A 19,388-nucleotide genomic window follows, 5' to 3' on the forward strand; every position below is an offset into this window, starting at 1 on the left:
TTTACAGGCACTAACCTTGTTTACACCGTTAAGGGTTGTTGCAACGGCGGCCTCGCAAATCACATCGCCGCTGACGCTCTTGACATTTTCCGCGAAAGAAGCGTTTTTCCGGGAAATTGCTGCTTTTTTCCCAGCACTTAAGATGGACCAATCTCACGATGAGGCTTTTAGGGTTTACAATTAAGAGGAGTCGATCAAATTGCAAAGATGCAAGGTGCATTTTTCCCACAAAGAGGTGGAAAATAATGAAATTTGCCATTTTATTGTGTGATCTAAAATCTGAATGACAAAAATAAAATCATAAACTTTTACCTAATATAATTGTCATAATTTACCGATTTTGCTTAAATTTTATAATTTTTAAATTACATTTTACTACTCAAAAAGTTTAAAATTAATTTTGAAAATATTATAAAATGGGATAAAAATATCTAAATGAAATAAAAAAATGTTCGCAATTTCAATAAAAAAAAAAATCCAAAACACATTTTATTATTCAGTCTTCTACTAATTTAACTATCAGCAAATTTTGAATTCACTATGATTCAAAGCAGTAGAATTTCAATTTGAAATAACTTCCAACCCAATGTGGTTGAATGTTAGCTAAGCAATAATCATATTCGCATTTGAAATCAAATTACTCCAATCAAAATTGTGCTCTGCATACTTCATCTGATTTTGATTAAAATGTGTTTTGCTGGACATACATGTTGGTTGAATTCCATTTGAACCGACATAAGTGCATTATTTAGCATCAGAGTACAAAATCAAAGCACTTTGGTCGGATGAAAATTAAGGCACTAATTATTGTTGCAAGCTCCTGGGGAGTTGGCGCTCCTGGGGAGCTGGAGCTCCTTGGGAGTTGGCGCTCCTGGGGAGTTGGCGCTCCTGGGGAGTTGGCGCTCCTGGGGAGTTGGCGCTCCTGGGGAGTTGGCGCTCCTGGGGAGTTGGCGCTCCTGGGGAGCTGGCGCTCCTGGGGAGTTGGCGCTCCTGGGGAGCTGGCGCTCCTGGGGAGTTGGCGCTCCTGGGGAGTTGGCGCTCCTGGGGAGTTGGCGCTCCTGGGGAGCTGGCGCTCCTGGGGAGTTGGCGCTCCTGGGGAGCTGGCGCTCCTGGGGAGCTGGCGCTCCTGGGGAGTTGGCGCTCCTTGGGAGTTGGCGCTCCTGGGGAGTTGGCGCTCCTGGGGAGTTGGCGCTCCTGGGGAGCTAACAAATAAATACTTGGAAGTTTTCATAAGCTCGCCACAAGCAAACGGATGGGCCAATTTTCATTTTCTCCGCGGATTCTGAAAGCTCAACTTCACAAGTTTTTGACCTCCTTGTTTTTAACTGGCACATTGAAAACTTTAGTATATATTTGAAAATCCAATATATTTTCTAGGAAATATATACCCCCATACCAAATTTTATCAAATTTGGGTGACCTTTGCTTTTTTTGTCAGGTTGGCAACGAGACAATCGCTAACAACACCTTAAGTGGAATGCTTACGGCTTGTTTTTTTTTATTAAATTTTACGCAACTGCTGCGAGTTAATTCAATCATTAAACAGAATTTCGCAGTAGACAAGCACATCGAAGCCATTACAAAATATAATTATTTTTAACGTCTTTGGTGGTATTGAATAAACTGAAAATGCCGAATGTCAATTTCAATAGCTTTGCTAATTTTCAGTTAAATTATTGTATAATTTCATGAGCTCTCTAATGCAGGATCAAACAAGCGTGATAACAATAATTTCTCTAGAACTCTCTGAATTTGTCTAGAAGTCTGCAAATTTATCCTTAAACAAGAAGGGTGTAATTCTTAATGATTAATCACAGGCAAATTGCGAAATCGAGTTTGCAGGTTAATGATGCGCACTTGAGCAAGTTCAAAGTGAAAAACGCAACAGCTCGGAATATTCGCCTATGACAGCAAAGACTCGCCCACCCACGCACGTTTGATGCTTATTGGGTCGATCAAATGCGTTATTAATATCGTAAATTCAGTCTCTCCGCACAAATGATTTTCCGAGCCAGTGGTGCGAACACGTGTGCAGTGCACGCGGTAATAAGCTGGCGAGGAGAGCAAAGTGCGCGTTTATCAGCCGGACCGACTGGCGAAACTGATTAATTCCGACGCCCTCTCGCACGAATTGCAAATGCGAGGGAAAAATAACACGGCCGGCGGCTCGAAACATTCGTTCTGTTAAAAATACACACGAAATTTTTTCCATTCCGGTCTTTGTGGCACCTGACCAGGGGGTAAATAAACATTTTTTGCAGTATTCATTCGAGGGCAGTTTTCCTTGTGGCGCTTCTTGTGACTCGGCTACCGTCCACGCAGAAAATTAAATAATAAAACGAAATTTAAATGGAAAAAATAGTTGTAAACAATTTTAAAAATATTAATATTTTTGAAAATTCAAATTCCGTGTACGTTTTTAAGTAAAAATAGGTTTGAAATTATTAAGGACTTAAAAGGCTACTTTTTAAATAAAACGTTTTCTGAATCTTTTCAGGTTCAAATTTTTTTCTAGGTTTTATTTAAGATTCGGCCAAGTTTTGGAATTAATTGTGTAAATTTTGAATTTATTTACCAAAACTATTTTACTTGGAGAGCAAAAATCTTTTCTTTTTTGGAGTTTTGGTAATTGACAATCAAAATATTCATATTTTTTGTTTTCTTGATGTAAAATTAATAAACACAATTGTAACTAAAATATATTAATTAATTTAGTTTTTGTGTAATAAAAATGAATATCATGTGTCTAACTTTCAAGTAATATTATGTTAATATTCATTTAATAATTTTTATTGTATTATTCTTTTTATTAAATCAAATTTTAATACAGAATTCTGAAAGTTCTGATGAAATTATTCTTAAAAATTGGACAAATCTTAACTGTGATTAATATACATCAAATGTTCATAATTGATCAATAATATTTTCCCAAAGGATTTTTATTTAAAAAAATTTAATTGTTTTCAAACTCCATCAAAGCAAAATTGGTATGAGTCGTAATTTTGCTTAACCGCTACGAAATTAATAATTGTCTATTTTTGAAACAATGGGAATGAAAGGAGTGGCCAGAACCGGGTTAACCAAGGAAATACGCTGGCCGGGCTCAAGTTGTTTTTGATGTAATAAAAGCAGCGCGCGTGTCGAGCGAGAACGCTTTTCATTTTCCCGTTTTTTATTTTTCATCTCTGCTGCTCGAGTGGAGCGTGCATTTTATTTGCAAACTCGGTTGATGTGGCCAAAGTGCGCCGTTCCGTGCGTATTCATTACAGGCCGCAAAAAGGCGAAACAAAAACAACCCTTTTCCATTTTTAAGCCGTCGTGGCGCGGCCAAGATATTCACAACGCCGCTGTTTCTGACGCATGAAAAATTGATTCCGGTGATTAAAGACCAAACTTTTGCGTTCCGCCTCCGAGACACACCATTACTCATCCCCCTCGCGCAATGATTATCCCCAGCGTTGCAAAATACTTTCACCTGCTGGTTTTCCAACCACATTATTTCGGTCCAGAGTTGGGAAAACTTATATCAAACCAGTGATTAACCCGCGCCACCGGCAGAATAAGACTCTCCATATTTTTCCTGGAGATTAATCTCTTTTTCCTGAATTTTTCTGAATAACATAATTGAACAAAACCCTTCAGGTGATATAAAAATTGAAGTATTTACTCATTTTAAATTTAATGTTTTAATAAAATTCTAATACAGAAATAAAATATAAATATAATTACATTTTTTGTATCTTTTTTATTTTCTTTTTACAAAATTTAATTCATTTATCTCAAATAATGCTAGATATTAAACTTTAAATTGCTTTTTTAATTTGTTATTAAATCCAAACAAAGGTAAGCAAATTTAGTATCATTTTTTATGAAATAAATGAAGCATAGAGTTCAATTTATTCTCTAAATTGTAAAATAATTTGTTTATTAAATTTGTTCTTAAAATGCAGATCTAGGAATAATGAAATTTCATCTAAAATTAAAATAAATAATGTTGTCGAGTAGAGGAAATTATTGACAGTGAATTAATGACCTTTTCATAACCTTTTTTTTCAAAAATATTTGAATGTTTTGAATCTTTTCTCCCCAAAATTAACGTGTTTTTTTCCTACTAGCCGAAATTACGCCATAAAAGCCAAAGCCGCTGAAAATCGTGTGTGCAAAAGTAAGCTCGCCCGCCAGAGTTCATTTTGATTGCCACGCTACATAATCATTAATCACCATAGCCGCGCGTAGCAAATTTATTTCGTCAGCCGTCGTTCGATTCAAAGAGCAATAAATTCTTCAAACGAATCGCGGCTTGTTTATTGCATAAATTACTTCCTTAACAAGCAAGGACAGGTCATTTGCAGGCGTACAAAATCTATATTATAATGAATTGCTGTGTTTTGTGGTAATGTTTGTTTTCCAATAATCCAAAAATCCACGTTGAGCTGATTAAAATTTTTTTTAATAAAAACAGGAAATATTTATTTAGATAAAATGTTGCTGATTTTTAGTGCTTTGGAGAGAGTAAAATGATTTCCAAAAAGGTAAATCAGAAGTCCCGTTTTTTCTCCTCGCCATTATTTGTGTATTGTGAATGCACATAGCACCATATTTTGGAATAAAATTGCGTATTAGAAAAACGTTGGACATATTTCTAGAGACCGAGTTTTGTTGCATTAATTACAACATGGAGAAATGCACTCTTGGAAATACATTATTCAAAATCTCTCTAGAACATTTCTGAGATGAGACGTATGACGATTTGCATAAATGAACAAGCGCTGGAATTTATACATGTGAGGTTGTTTCATTTCGTTTATTGTGCATGCGAGTCTTGGAGGCTCGGGTTGGGTTTGCTATTTATTATCTCTGCGCCTCTCATTACTCTCCGCAGCATCTGTGCGCCGAGACGCACAAAAGCCTTTTCAACGCTGCTTGCAGCTGATGAAATTTTGCCCCGATGGTGTGGTGCTGATTTTTGTTCCTGTAGTCGCCATGCTCCAGGACATCCATTTCACTCTTTTTCAAATTTTATACTCACGCGAGTTAATTCAGGAACAATTTATTTAATTCCTCTTTAACAAGAACCCGATTTGCTGGGCACAGGAAAATTTTAACTCGTTGGTCAGTTTTTAGATGAAATTTATTTTTAAGAACCATTTTTAAAGTTGATTTTAATAAACAAAATGCAAGAAATTTGTATTGAAATTTTTCTTATAAGAAACATGTGATTTATAATTTATAATAAACTAAAACTTAAGTTCATCCTTAGCGTTGAATTTAAATATATTTTAAAATTGATTTATTTTATTAATTACAACCATTTTGATAATTAATTTGTATTTTAATATTTCGGGGATTTTTTTGAGAAAAATCATAATTTTTTCACCCTTTTAAAATCCAATATTGAGCTTAATTTTTTTGAAAATAATAACTTTATAGAAAATGAACAATTTTTCTGATATTAAATCAAGAAACAAATATCCATGTATTTTTATTTTTTATTTTTGTTGCAGGTGCAATAATTTTCGGGTCGGACCAAGAAGTGGCCGGCGTGATGAGGGCCGTGCGAAGGGCGAACGCGACCGAAATCTTCTCTTGGATCGGCTCGGACGGGTGGAGCGCCCGCAACTTGGTCTCCGACGGCAACGAGATGGAGGTCGAGGGCACCCTGTCGGTGCAACCGCAGGCCAACCCGGTTCGCGGCTTCGAGGAATATTTCCTCAGCCTCACCGTCGAGAACAACAAGAGGAACCCGTGGTTCGCAGGTGCGTGGAATTTCTAATTAAATTTGCGTGCAATTCCCAGCCAGCCTCAAGAATGTGGAATTTCCACTGAATTGAATGATTCACATTAACTTTCTGCACTTAACTGAGAATTTCTGCAACGGTTATCCTAAAAAAATTTTGTCAAAAATTACATCTTTGAGTAAAAATTGTCAATTTATTTTTTTTTTTAAATTCCAAAGTTGATTATTCAAAAAAAAAAAATGCAATATTCTAATAAGTTTTTATGGTTTACGGTTAAAAATCTCATTAAAATTGCATAATATTGCAATTTCTAAATAAATTAGCAGTTTGATTTACGAATAATTACTAATTAGCCAATCTTTTCATATTTTTGCTCCAAAAATTTATATTTTTAGACAGAGTTCCTTAAAATTATGTTCAGGGTAATCAGGATTATTATTCTCATTGAAGTTTCTATAAAAATTTAAAATTTCTCCAACATCCGCAAGGAAAACTTCAGGGAAGCTTTCAGCGCTTGAATACCAGAGCAGTAGAACTTTGTCTTCCGCTAATTATGAAAGCTTTGAACATATAAAAGAACCGTTTCCTGTTGCTCAAGCCACAAAGAGGAAATATTTTGTAGGAAAAAAAATGGTTACAAAAGTTTATGAAATGCTTTTCCTCTCTTTAACGCTGGAATATTATGCAGATTTTGATGTAAAAACCGTTTTTCTTTTGCCTTATCTTTCAAACATATTCTTCTGACCGCTTTCTATTCCAAGGTTTATAAGAAGAAATTTATAATGTTCCCCTTGTGTACATTTCGTCACAATTCCCGTCACCGCTCATAAATTTCTCTTCAGCTGCACGATGACATAATTGCGGGCCCACAACGAGCCCCGCCCAGCGTTCTTTCTGAAAGCAAACAAAACGCGGCTGCTCATCTTTATACAGATAATTACAACGCCCATTAATTGACGGGGGAATTCACGGTCTGAAACGTGATCTTTTTGACGAGCTAATGAACGTAGTTTGTCGCAACTTTCGACCGCCATCAGCTTTTCATTTCCACAGAACCACCAAAGCCAAGGGGTTCGGTTTCAAAAGCTGCTTGCAAAAGAAAACTTTTGTTTATCAATTTCCAACAAGAGCTTTTCAAATGATATTGATACCCGCACTAAACCTGAAAGTCTTTTTGACAGCTGCCAAGTATTAACAATTATCTTTAAATGAAGGAGATCAAATTTCAGGTTTTGAAAAAGTATCATCTATAAGTTTCTATTTAAACTCAGTCATATTGAGCTACATTAAAGTTTTTGTCTTTCTCTATGTTTTAAATAATTTGCAGTTTCAAGAAAAATGTAGCTCATGTAATTTGACAACAAATTTGAAAAAATAATCAAAGATTGCTGTAAAGTATAAAGCATAAAAATCTGCATTTGTGCCGGGAAAAAAAGTGTTCAAGCTACTTTTTCATTTAATTCTAAAGCTATTTTTCTAGATTTCAAAGTGCTTCAAGCAACGATTTGGACGAGTTCTTAAGTTAATCAAAAATACCAGATTCCATGCTTTACAAGAGCGAAGCAAAAAAACTGAGCTCGCACCAAGCAACATTTAGTGTTGAGGCGTCTCTTTCATTTAATTTTAAAGCTATTTTTCTAGATTTCAAAGTGCTTCGTGCTTCGAGCAACGATTTGGCCGAGTTCTTAAATTTATTAAAATTACCAGATTCCGTGCTTTATAAGAGCGAAGCAAAAAAACTGAGCTCGCACCAAGCAACATTAAGTTTTGAGGCGTCTCTTTCATTTAATTTTAAAGCTATTTTTCTAGATTTCAAAGTGCTTCGTGCTTCGAGCAACGATTTGGCCGATTTCTTAAATTTATTAAAATTACCAGATTCCCTGCTTTATAGGAGCGAAGCAAAAAAACTGAGCTCGCACCAAGCAACATTAAGTTTTGAGGCGTCTCTTTGATTTAATTTTAAAGCTATTTTTCTAGATTTCAAAGTGCTTCGTGCTTCGAGCAACGATTTGGCCGATTTCTTAAATTTATTAAAATTACCAGATTCCCTGCTTTATAGGAGCGAAGCAAAAAAACTGAGCTCGCACCAAGCAACATTAAGTTTTGAGGCGTCTCTTTCATTTAATTTTAAAGCTATTTTTCTAGATTTCAAAGTGCTTCGTGCTTCGAGCAACGATTTGGCCGATTTCTTAAATTTATTAAAATTACCAGATTCCCTGCTTTATAGGAGCGAAGCAAAAAAACTGAGCTCGCACCAAGCAACATTAAGTTTTGAGGCGTCTCTTTGATTTAATTTTAAAGCTATTTTTCTAGATTTCAAAGTGCTTCGTGCTTCGAGCAACGATTTGGCCGATTTCTTAAATTTATTAAAATTACCAGATTCCCTGCTTTATAGGAGCGAAGCAAAAAAACTGTGCTCGCACCAAGCATCATTAAGTGTTGAGGCGTCTCTTTGATTTAATTTTAAAGCTATTTTTCTAGATTTCAAAGTGCTTCGTGCTTCGAGCAACGATTTGGCCAATTTCTTAAATTTATTAAAATTACCAGATTCCGTGCTTTATAAGAGCGAAGCAAAAAAACTGAGCTCGCACCAAGCAACATTAAGTGTTGAGGCCTCTCTTTCATTTAATTTTAAAGCTATTTTTCTAGATTTCAAAGTGCTTCGTGCTTCGAGCAACGATTTGGCCGAGTTCTTAAATTTATTAAAATTACCAGATTCCGTGCTTTACAAGAGCGAAGCAAAAAAACTGTGCTCGCACCAAGCAACATTAAGTTTTGAGGCGTCTCTTTCATTTAATTTTAAAGCTATTTTTCTAGATTTCAAAGTGCTTCGTGCTTCGAGCAACGATTTGGCCAATTTCTTAAATTTATTAAAATTACCAGATTCCGTGCTTTATAAGAGCGAAGCAAAAAAACTGAGCTCGCACCAAGCAACATTAAGTGTTGAGGCGTCTCTTTCATTTAATTTTAAAGCTATTTTTCTAGATTTCAAAGTGCTTCGTGCTTCGAGCAACGATTTGGCCGAGTTCTTAAGTTAATCAAAAATACCAGATTCCCTGCTTTATAGGAGCGAAGCAAAAAAACTGTGCTCGCACCAAGCAACATTAAGTTTTGAGGCGTCTCTTTCATTTAATTTTAAAGCTATTTTTCTAGATTTCAAAGTGCTTCGTGCTTCGAGCAACGATTTGGCCGATTTCTTAAATTTATTAAAATTACCAGATTCCCTGCTTTATAGGAGCGAAGCAAAAAAACTGTGCTCGCACCAAGCATCATTAAGTGTTGAGGCGTCTCTTTGATTTAATTTTAAAGCTATTTTTCTAGATTTCAAAGTGCTTCGTGCTTCGAGCAACGATTTGGCCGATTTCTTAAATTTATTAAAATTACCAGATTCCGTGCTTTACAAGAGCGAAGCAAAAAAACTGTGCTCGCACCAAGCAACATTAAGTGTTGAGGCGTCTCTATCATTTAATTTTAAAGCTATTTTTCTAGATTTAAAAGTGCTTCGTGCTTCGAGCAACGATTTGGCCGAGTTCTTAAGTTAATCAAAAATACCAGATTCCCTGCTTTATAGGAGCGAAGCAAAAAAACTGTGCTCGCACCAAGCAACATTAAGTTTTGAGGCGTCTCTTTCATTTAATTTTAAAGCTATTTTTCTAGATTTCAAAGTGCTTCGTGCTTCGAGCAACGATTTGGCCGATTTCTTAAATTTATTAAAATTACCAGATTCCCTGCTTTACAAGAGCGAAGCAAAAAAACTGTGCTCGCACCAAGCAACATAAAGTGTTGAGGCGTCTCTATCATTTAATTTTAAAGCTATTTTTCTAGATTTAAAAGTGCTTCGTGCTTCGAGCAACGATTTGGCCGAGTTCTTAAGTTAATCAAAAATACCAGATTCCCTGCTTTATAGGAGCGAAGCAAAAAAACTGTGCTCGCACCAAGCATCATTAAGTGTTGAGGCGTCTCTTTGATTTAATTTTAAAGCTATTTTTCTAGATTTCAAAGTGCTTCGTGCTTCGAGCAACGATTTGGCCGATTTCTTAAATTTATTAAAATTACCAGATTCCCTGCTTTATAGGAGCGAAGCAAAAAAACTGTGCTCGCACCAAGCAACATTAAGTGTTGAGGCGTCTCTTTGATTTAATTTTAAAGCTATTTTTCTAGATTTCAAAGTGCTTCGTGCTTCGAGCAACGATTTGGCCGATTTCTTAAATTTATTAAAATTACCAGATTCCGTGCTTTACAAGAGCGAAGCAAAAAAACTGTGCTCGCACCAAGCAACATAAAGTGTTGAGGCGTCTCTATCATTTAATTTTAAAGCTATTTTTCTAGATTTCAAAGTGCTTCGTGCTTCGAGCAACGATTTGGCCGATTTCTTAAATTTATTAAAATTACCAGATTCCCTGCTTTATAGGAGCGAAGCAAAAAAACTGAGCTCGCACCAAGCAACATTAAGTGTTGAGGCGTCTCTTTCATTTAATTTTAAAGCTATTTTTCTAGATTTCAAAGTGCTTCGTGCTTCGAGCAACGATTTGGCCGATTTCTTAAATTTATTAAAATTACCAGATTCCCTGCTTTATAGGAGCGAAGCAAAAAAACTGTGCTCGCACCAAGCAACATTAAGTGTTGAGGCGTCTCTTTCATTTAATTTTAAAGCTATTTTTCTAGATTTCAAAGTGCTTCGTGCTTCGAGCAACGATTTGGCCGATTTCTTAAATTTATTAAAATTACCAGATTCCCTGCTTTATAGGAGCGAAGCAAAAAAACTGTGCTCGCACCAAGCATCATTAAGTGTTGAGGCGTCTCTTTGATTTAATTTTAAAGCTATTTTTCTAGATTTCAAAGTGCTTCGTGCTTCGAGCAACGATTTGGCCGATTTCTTAAATTTATTAAAATTACCAGATTCCGTGCTTTACAAGAGCGAAGCAAAAAAACTGTGCTCGCACCAAGCAACATAAAGTGTTGAGGCGTCTCTATCATTTAATTTTAAAGCTATTTTTCTAGATTTTAAAAGTGCTTCGTGCTTCGAGCAACGATTTGGCCGAGTTCTTAAGTTAATCAAAAATACCAGATTCCCTGCTTTATAGGAGCGAAGCAAAAAAACTGAGCTCGCACCAAGCAACATTAAGTGTTGAGGCGTCTCTTTCATTTAATTTTAAAGCTATTTTTCTAGATTTCAAAGTGCTTCGTGCTTCGAGCAACGATTTGGCCGAGTTCTTAAGTTAATCAAAAATACCAGATTCCCTGCTTTATAGGAGCGAAGCAAAAAAACTGAGCTCGCACCAAGCAACATTAAGTTTTGAGGCGTCTCTTTCATTTAATTTTAAAGCTATTTTTCTAGATTTCAAAGTGCTTCGTGCTTCGAGCAACGATTTGGCCGATTTCTTAAATTTATTAAAATTACCAGATTCCCTGCTTTATAGGAGCGAAGCAAAAAAACTGTGCTCGCACCAAGCAACATTAAGTGTTGAGGCGTCTCTTTCATTTAATTTTAAAGCTATTTTTCTAGATTTCAAAGTGCTTCGTGCTTCGAGCAACGATTTGGCCGATTTCTTAAATTTATTAAAATTACCAGATTCCCTGCTTTATAGGAGCGAAGCAAAAAAACTGTGCTCGCACCAAGCATCATTAAGTGTTGAGGCGTCTCTTTGATTTAATTTTAAAGCTATTTTTCTAGATTTCAAAGTGCTTCGTGCTTCGAGCAACGATTTGGCCGATTTCTTAAATTTATTAAAATTACCAGATTCCGTGCTTTATAAGAGCGAAGCAAAAAAACTGAGCTCGCACCAAGCAACATTAAGTGTTGAGGCGTCTCTATCATTTAATTTTAAAGCTATTTTTCTAGATTTCAAAGTGCTTCGTGCTTCGAGCAACGATTTGGCCGATTTCTTAAATTTATTAAAATTACCAGATTCCCTGCTTTATAAGAGCGAAGCAAAAAAACTGTGCTCGCACCAAGCAACATTAAGTGTTGAGGCGTCTCTTTCATTTAATTTTAAAGCTATTTTTCTAGATTTCAAAGTGCTTCGTGCTTCGAGCAACGATTTGGCCGATTTCTTAAATTTATTAAAATTACCAGATTCCGTGCTTTATAAGAGCGAAGCAAAAAAACTGAGCTCGCACCAAGCAACATTAAGTGTTGAGGCGTCTCTTTCATTTAATTTTAAAGCTATTTTTCTAGATTTCAAAGTGCTTCGTGCTTCGAGCAACGATTTGGCCGAGTTCTCAAGTTAATCAAAAATACCAGATTCCCTGCTTTATAGGAGCGAAGCAAAAAAACTGTGCTCGCACCAAGCAACATTAAGTGTTGAGGCGTCTCTTTCATTTAATTTTAAAGCTATTTTTCTAGATTTCAAAGTGCTTCGTGCTTCGAGCAACGATTTGGCCGATTTCTTAAATATATTAAAATTACCAGATTCCGTGCTTTACAAGTGCGAAGCAAAAAAACTGAGCTCGCACCAAGCAACATTAAGTTTTGAGGCGTCTCTTTCATTTAATTTTAAAGCTATTTTTCTAGATTTCAAAGTGCTTCGTGCTTCGAGCAACGATTTGGCCGATTTCTTAAATTTATTAAAATTACCAGATTCCCTGCTTTATAAGAGCGAAGCAAAAAAACTGTGCTCGCACCAAGCAACATTAAGTGTTGAGGCGTCTCTTTCATTTAATTTTAAAGCTATTTTTCTAGATTTCAAAGTGCTTCGTGCTTCGAGCAACGATTTGGCCGATTTCTTAAATTTATTAAAATTACCAGATTCCGTGCTTTATAAGAGCGAAGCAAAAAAACTGAGCTCGCACCAAGCAACATTAAGTGTTGAGGCGTCTCTTTCATTTAATTTTAAAGCTATTTTTCTAGATTTCAAAGTGCTTCGTGCTTCGAGCAACGATTTGGCCGAGTTCTCAAGTTAATCAAAAATACCAGATTCCCTGCTTTATAGGAGCGAAGCAAAAAAACTGTGCTCGCACCAAGCAACATTAAGTGTTGAGGCGTCTCTTTCATTTAATTTTAAAGCTATTTTTCTAGATTTCAAAGTGCTTCGTGCTTCGAGCAACGATTTGGCCGATTTCTTAAATTTATTAAAATTACCAGATTCCGTGCTTTATAAGAGCGAAGCAAAAAAACTGAGCTCGCACCAAGCAACATTAAGTGTTGAGGCGTCTCTTTCATTTAATTTTAAAGCTATTTTTCTAGATTTCAAAGTGCTTCGTGCTTCGAGCAACGATTTGGCCGAGTTCTCAAGTTAATCAAAAATACCAGATTCCCTGCTTTATAGGAGCGAAGCAAAAAAACTGTGCTCGCACCAAGCAACATTAAGTGTTGAGGCGTCTCTTTCATTTAATTTTAAAGCTATTTTTCTAGATTTCAAAGTGCTTCGTGCTTCGAGCAACGATTTGGCCGATTTCTTAAATTTATTAAAATAACCAGATTCCGTGCTTTATAAGAGCGAAGCAAAAAAACTGTGCTCGCACCAAGAAACATTAAGTGTTGAGGCGTCTCTTTCATTTAATTTTAAAGCTATTTTTCTAGATTTCAAAGTGCTTCGTGCTTCGAGCAACGATTTGGCCGATTTCTTAAATTTATTAAAATTACCAGATTCCCTGCTTTATAGGAGCGAAGCAAAAAAACTGTGCTCGCACCAAGCAACATTAAGTGTTGAGGCGTCTCTTTCATTTAATTTTAAAGCTATTTTTCTAGATTTCAAAGTGCTTCGTGCTTCGAGCAACGATTTGGCCGATTTCTTAAATTTATTAAAATTACCAGATTCCCTGCTTTATAGGAGCGAAGCAAAAAAACTGTGCTCGCACCAAGCAACATTAAGTTTTGACGCGTCTCTTTGATTTAATTTTAAAGCTATTTTTCTAGATTTCAAAGTGCTTCGTGCTTCGAGCAACGATTTGGCCGATTTCTTAAATATATTAAAATTACCAGATTCCGTGCTTTATAAGAGCGAAGCAAAAAAACTAAGCTCGCACCAAGCAACATTAAGTGTTGAGGCGTCTCTTTCATTTAATTTTAAAGCTATTTTTCTAGATTTCAAAGTGCTTCGTGCTTCGAGCAACGATTTGGCCGATTTCTTAAATTTATTAAAATTACCAGATTCCCTGCTTTATAGGAGCGAAGCAAAAAAACTGAGCTCGCACCAAGCAACATTAAGTTTTGAGGCGTCTCTTTCATTTAATTTTAAAGCTATTTTTCTAGATTTCAAAGTGCTTCGTGCTTCGAGCAACGATTTGGCCGATTTCTTAAATTTATTAAAATTACCAGATTCCGTGCTTTACAAGAGCGAAGCAAAAAACTGAGCTCGCACCAAGCAACATTAAGTGTTGAGGCGTCTCTTTCATTTAATTTTAAAGCTATTTTTCTAGATTTCAAAGTGCTTCGTGCTTCGAGCAACGATTTGGCCGATTTCTTAAATTTATTAAAATTACCAGATTCCGTGCTTTACAAGAGCGAAGCAAAAAACTGAGCTCGCACCAAGCAACATTAAGTGTTGAGGCGTCTCTTTCATTTAATTTTAAAGCTATTTTTCTAGATTTCAAAGTGCTTCGTGCTTCGAGCAACGATTTGGCCGAGTTCTTAAGTTAATCAAAAATACCAGATTCCCTGCTTTATAGGAGCGAAGCAAAAAAACTGAGCTCGCACCAAGCAACATTAAGTGTTGAGGCGTCTCTTTCATTTAATTTTAAAGCTATTTTTCTAGATTTCAAAGTGCTTCGTGCTTCGAGCAACGATTTGGCCGATTTCTTAAATTTATTAAAATTACCAGATTCCGTGCTTTACAAGAGCGAAGCAAAAAAACTGTGCTCGCACCAAGCAACATTAAGTTTTGAGGCGTCTCTTTCATTTAATTTTAAAGCTATTTTTCTAGATTTCAAAGTGCTTCGTGCTTCTAGCAACGATTTGGCCGAGTTCTTAAATTTATTAAAATTACCAGATTCCCTGCTTTATAGGAGCGAAGCAAAAAAACTGTGCTCGCACCAAGAAACACTAAGTGTTGAGGCGTCTCTTTCATTTAATTTTAAAGCTATTTTTCTAGATTTCAAAGTGCTTCGTGCTTCGAGCAACGAATTGGCCGATTTCTTAAATTTATTAAAATTACCAGATTCCCTGCTTTATAGGAGCGATGCAAAAAAACTGAGCTCGCACCAAGCAACATTAAGTTTTGAGGCGTCTCTTTCATTTAATTTTAAAGCTATTTTTCTAGATTTCAAAGTGCTTCGTGCTTCGAGCAACGATTTGGCCGATTTCTTAAATTTATTAAAATTACCAGATTCCGTGCTTTACAAGAGCGAAGCAAAAAAACTGAGCTCGCACCAAGCAACATTAAGTGTTGAGGCGTCTCTTTCATTTAATTTTAAAGCTATTTTTCTAGATTTCAAAGTGCTTCGTGCTTCGAGCAACGATTTGGCCGATTTCTTAAATTTATTAAAATTACCAGATTCCGTGCTTTACAAGAGCGAAGCAAAAAAACTGAGCTCGCACCAAGCAACATTAAGTGTTGAGGCGTCTCTTTCATTTAATTTTAAAGCTATTTTTCTAGATTTCAAAGTGCTTCGTGCTTCGAGCAACGATTTGGCCGAGTTCTTAAGTTAATCAAAAATACCAGATTCCCTGCTTTATAGGAGCGAAGCAAAAAAACTGAGCTCGCACCAAGAAACATTAAGTGTTGAGGCGTCTCTTTCATTTAATTTTAAAGCTATTTTTCTAGATTTCAAAGTGCTTCGTGCTTCGAGCAACGATTTGGCCGAGTTCTTAAGTTAATCAAAAATACCAGATTCCCTGCTTTATAGGAGCGAAGCAAAAAAACTGTGCTCGCACCAAGCAACATTAAGTGTTGAGGCCTCTCTTTCATTTAATTTTAAAGCTATTTTTCTAGATTTCAAAGTGCTTCGTGCTTCGAGCAACGATTTGGCCGATTTCTTAAATATATTAAAATTACCAGATTCCGTGCTTTATAAGAGCGAAGCAAAAAAACTGAGCTCGCACCAAGAAACATTAAGTGTTGAGGCGTCTCTTTCATTTAATTTTAAAGCTATTTTTTTAGATTTCAAAGTGCTTCGTGCTTCGAGCAACGATTTGGCCGAGTTCTTAAGTTAATCAAAAATACCAGATTCCCTGCTTTATAGGAGCGAAGCAAAAAAACTGTGCTCGCACCAAGCAACATTAAGTGTTGAGGCCTCTCTTTCATTTAATTTTAAAGCTATTTTTCTAGATTTCAAAGTGCTTCGTGCTTCGAGCAACGATTTGGCCGATTTCTTAAATATATTAAAATTACCAGATTCCGTGCTTTATAAGAGCGAAGCAAAAAAACTGAGCTCGCACCAAGAAACATTAAGTGTTGAGGCGTCTCTTTCATTTAATTTTAAAGCTATTTTTCTAGATTTCAAAGTGCTTCGTGCTTCGAGCAACGATTTGGCCGAGTTCTTAAGTTAATCAAAAATACCAGATTCCCTGCTTTATAGGAGCGAAGCAAAAAAACTGAGCTCGCACCAAGCAACATTAAGTGTTGAGGCGTCTCTTTGATTTAATTTTAAAGCTATTTTTCTAGATTTCAAAGTGCTTCGTGCTTCGAGCAACGATTTGGCCGATTTCTTAAATTTATTAAAATTACCAGATTCCCTGCTTTATAGGAGCGAAGCAAAAAAACTGTGCTCGCACCAAGCAACATTAAGTGTTGAGGCGTCTCTTTCATTTAATTTTAAAGCTATTTTTCTAGATTTCAAAGTGCTTCGTGCTTCGAGCAACGATTTGGCCGATTTCTTAAATTTATTAAAATTACCAGATTCCGTGCTTTATAAGAGCGAAGCAAAAAAACTGAGCTCGCACCAAGCAACATTAAGTGTTGAGGCGTCTCTTTCATTTAATTTTAAAGCTATTTTTCTAGATTTCAAAGTGCTTCGTGCTTCGAGCAACGATTTGGCCGAGTTCTCAAGTTAATCAAAAATACCAGATTCCCTGCTTTATAGGAGCGAAGCAAAAAAACTGTGCTCGCACCAAGCAACATTAAGTGTTGAGGCGTCTCTTTGATTTAATTTTAAAGCTATTTTTCTAGATTTCAAAGTGCTTCGTGCTTCGAGCAACGATTTGGCCGATTTCTTAAATATATTAAAATTACCAGATTCCGTGCTTTATAAGAGCGAAGCAAAAAAACTGAGCTCGCACCAAGCAACATTAAGTGTTGAGGCGTCTCTTTCATTTAATTTTAAAGCTATTTTTCTAGATTTCAAAGTGCTTCGTGCTTCGAGCAACGATTTGGCCGATTTCTTAAATTTATTAAAATTACCAGATTCCCTGCTTTATAGGAGCGAAGCAAAAAAACTGTGCTCGCACCAAGAAACATTAAGTGTTGAGGCGTCTCTTTCATTTAATTTTAAAGCTATTTTTCTAGATTTCAAAGTGCTTCGTGCTTCGAGCAACGATTTGGCCGAGTTCTTAAGTTAATCAAAAATACCAGATTCCCTGCTTTATAGGAGCGAAGCAAAAAAACTGAGCTCGCACCAAGCAACATTAAGTGTTGAGGCGTCTCTTTCATTTAATTTTAAAGCTATTTTTCTAGATTTCAAAGTGCTTCGTGCTTCGAGCAACGATTTGGCCGAGTTCTTAAGTTAATCAAAAATACCAGATTCCCTGCTTTATAGGAGCGAAGCAAAAAAACTGAGCTCGCACCAAGCAACATTAAGTGTTGAGGCGTCTCTTTCATTTAATTTTAAAGCTATTTTTCTAGATTTCAAAGTGCTTCGTGCTTCGAGCAACGATTTGGCCGATTTCTTAAATTTATTAAAATTACCAGATTCCCTGCTTTATAGGAGCGAAGCAAAAAAACTGTGCTCGCACCAAGAAACATTAAGTGTTGAGGCGTCTCTTTCATTTAATTTTAAAGCTATTTTTCTAGATTTCAAAGTGCTTCGTGCTTCGAGCAACGATTTGGCCGAGTTCTTAAGTTAATCAAAAATACCAGATTCCCTGCTTTATAGGAGCGAAGCAAAAAAACTGAGCTCGCACCAAGCAACATTAAGTGTTGAGGCGTCTCTTTCATTTAATTTTAAAGCTATTTTTCTAGATTTCAAAGTGCTTCGTGCTTCGAGCAACGATTTGGCCGATTTCTTAAATTTATTAAAATTACCAGATTCCCTGCTTTATAGGAGCGAAGCAAAAAAACTGTGCTCGCACCAAGAAACATTAAGTGTTGAGGCGTCTCTTTCATTTAATTTTAAAGCTATTTTTCTAGATTTCAAAGTGCTTCGTGCTTCGAGCAACGATTTGGCCGATTTCTTAAATTTATTAAAATTACCAGATTCCCTGCTTTATAGGAGCGAAGCAAAAAAACTGTGCTCGCACCAAGAAACATTAAGTGTTGAGGCGTCTCTTTCATTTAATTTTAAAGCTATTTTTCTAGATTTCAAAGTGCTTCGTGCTTCGAGCAACGATTTGGCCGAGTTCTTAAGTTAATCAAAAATACCAGATTCCCTGCTTTATAGGAGCGAAGCAAAAAAACTGAGCTCGCACCAAGCAACATTAAGTGTTGAGGCGTCTCTTTCATTTAATTTTAAAGCTATTTTTCTAGATTTCAAAGTGCTTCGTGCTTCGAGCAACGATTTGGCCGATTTCTTAAATTTATTAAAATTACCAGATTCCCTGCTTTATAGGAGCGAAGCAAAAAAACTGTGCTCGCACCAAGAAACATTAAGTGTTGAGGCGTCTCTTTCATTTAATTTTAAAGCTATTTTTCTAGATTTCAAAGTGCTTCGTGCTTCGAGCAACGATTTGGCCGAGTTCTTAAATTTATTAAAATTACCAGATTCCCTGCTTTATAGGAGCGAAGCAAAAAAACTGTGCTCGCACCAAGCAACATTAAGTGTTGAGGCGTCTCTTTGATTTAATTTTAAAGCTATTTTTCTAGATTTCAAAGTGCTTCGTGCTTCGAGCAACGATTTGGCCGATTTCTTAAATATATTAAAATTACCAGATTCCGTGCTTTATAAGAGCGAAGCAAAAAAACTGAGCTCGCACCAAGCAACATTAAGTGTTGAGGCGTCTCTTTCATTTAATTTTAAAGCTATTTTTCTAGATTTCAAAGTGCTTCCTGCTTCGAGCAACGATTTGGCCGATTTCTTAAATTTATTAAAATTACCAGATTCCGTGCTTTATAGGAGCGAAGCAAAAAAACTGAGCTCGCACCAAGCAACATTAAGTTTTGAGGCGTCTCTTTCATTTAATTTTAAAGCTATTTTTCTAGATTTCAAAGTGCTTCGTGCTTCGAGCAACGATTTGGCCGAGTTCTTAAGTTAATCAAAAATACCAGATTCCCTGCTTTATAAGAGCGAAGCAAAAAAACTGAGCTCGCACCAAGCAACATTAAGTTTTGAGGCGTCTCTTTCATTTAATTTTAAAGCTATTTTTTTAGATTTCAAAGTGCTTCGTGCTTCGAGCAACGATTTGGCCGATTTCTTAAATTTATTAAAATTACCAGATTCCGTGCTTTACAAGAGCGAAGCAAAAAAACTGATCTCGCACCAAGCAACATTAAGTGTTGAGGCGTCTCTTTCATTTAATTTTAAAGCTATTTTTCTAGATTTCAAAGTGCTTCGTGCTTCGAGCAACGATTTGGCCGATTTCTTAAATTTATTAAAATTACCAGATTCCGTGCTTTATAA

The 19,388-nt window shown here is 36.1% G+C and overlaps 1 protein-coding gene across 3 annotated transcripts in view; it reads left to right on the top strand.

Moving 5' to 3' along the window:
* The window catches only part of LOC132199469 (metabotropic glutamate receptor 4), a 69,956-nt gene that overhangs the window by 4,213 nt on the left and 46,355 nt on the right, over positions 1-19,388 (top strand). For all 3 annotated transcript variants that reach the window (XM_059624199.1, XM_059624197.1, XM_059624198.1), the window contains exon 2: positions 5,505-5,756. In XM_059624199.1, coding sequence (XP_059480182.1) covers positions 5,546-5,756 — 211 coding nt within the window. In that variant the 5' untranslated portion in view covers positions 5,505-5,545. The remainder of the gene's footprint in view (positions 1-5,504; positions 5,757-19,388) is intronic.

This window comes from Neocloeon triangulifer, unplaced genomic scaffold, assembly GCF_031216515.1.
Source record: "Neocloeon triangulifer isolate White Clay Creek 2 clone unplaced genomic scaffold, ASM3121651v1 ptg000014l, whole genome shotgun sequence".
Classification (NCBI taxonomy): Eukaryota; Metazoa; Arthropoda; class Insecta; order Ephemeroptera; family Baetidae; genus Neocloeon; species Neocloeon triangulifer.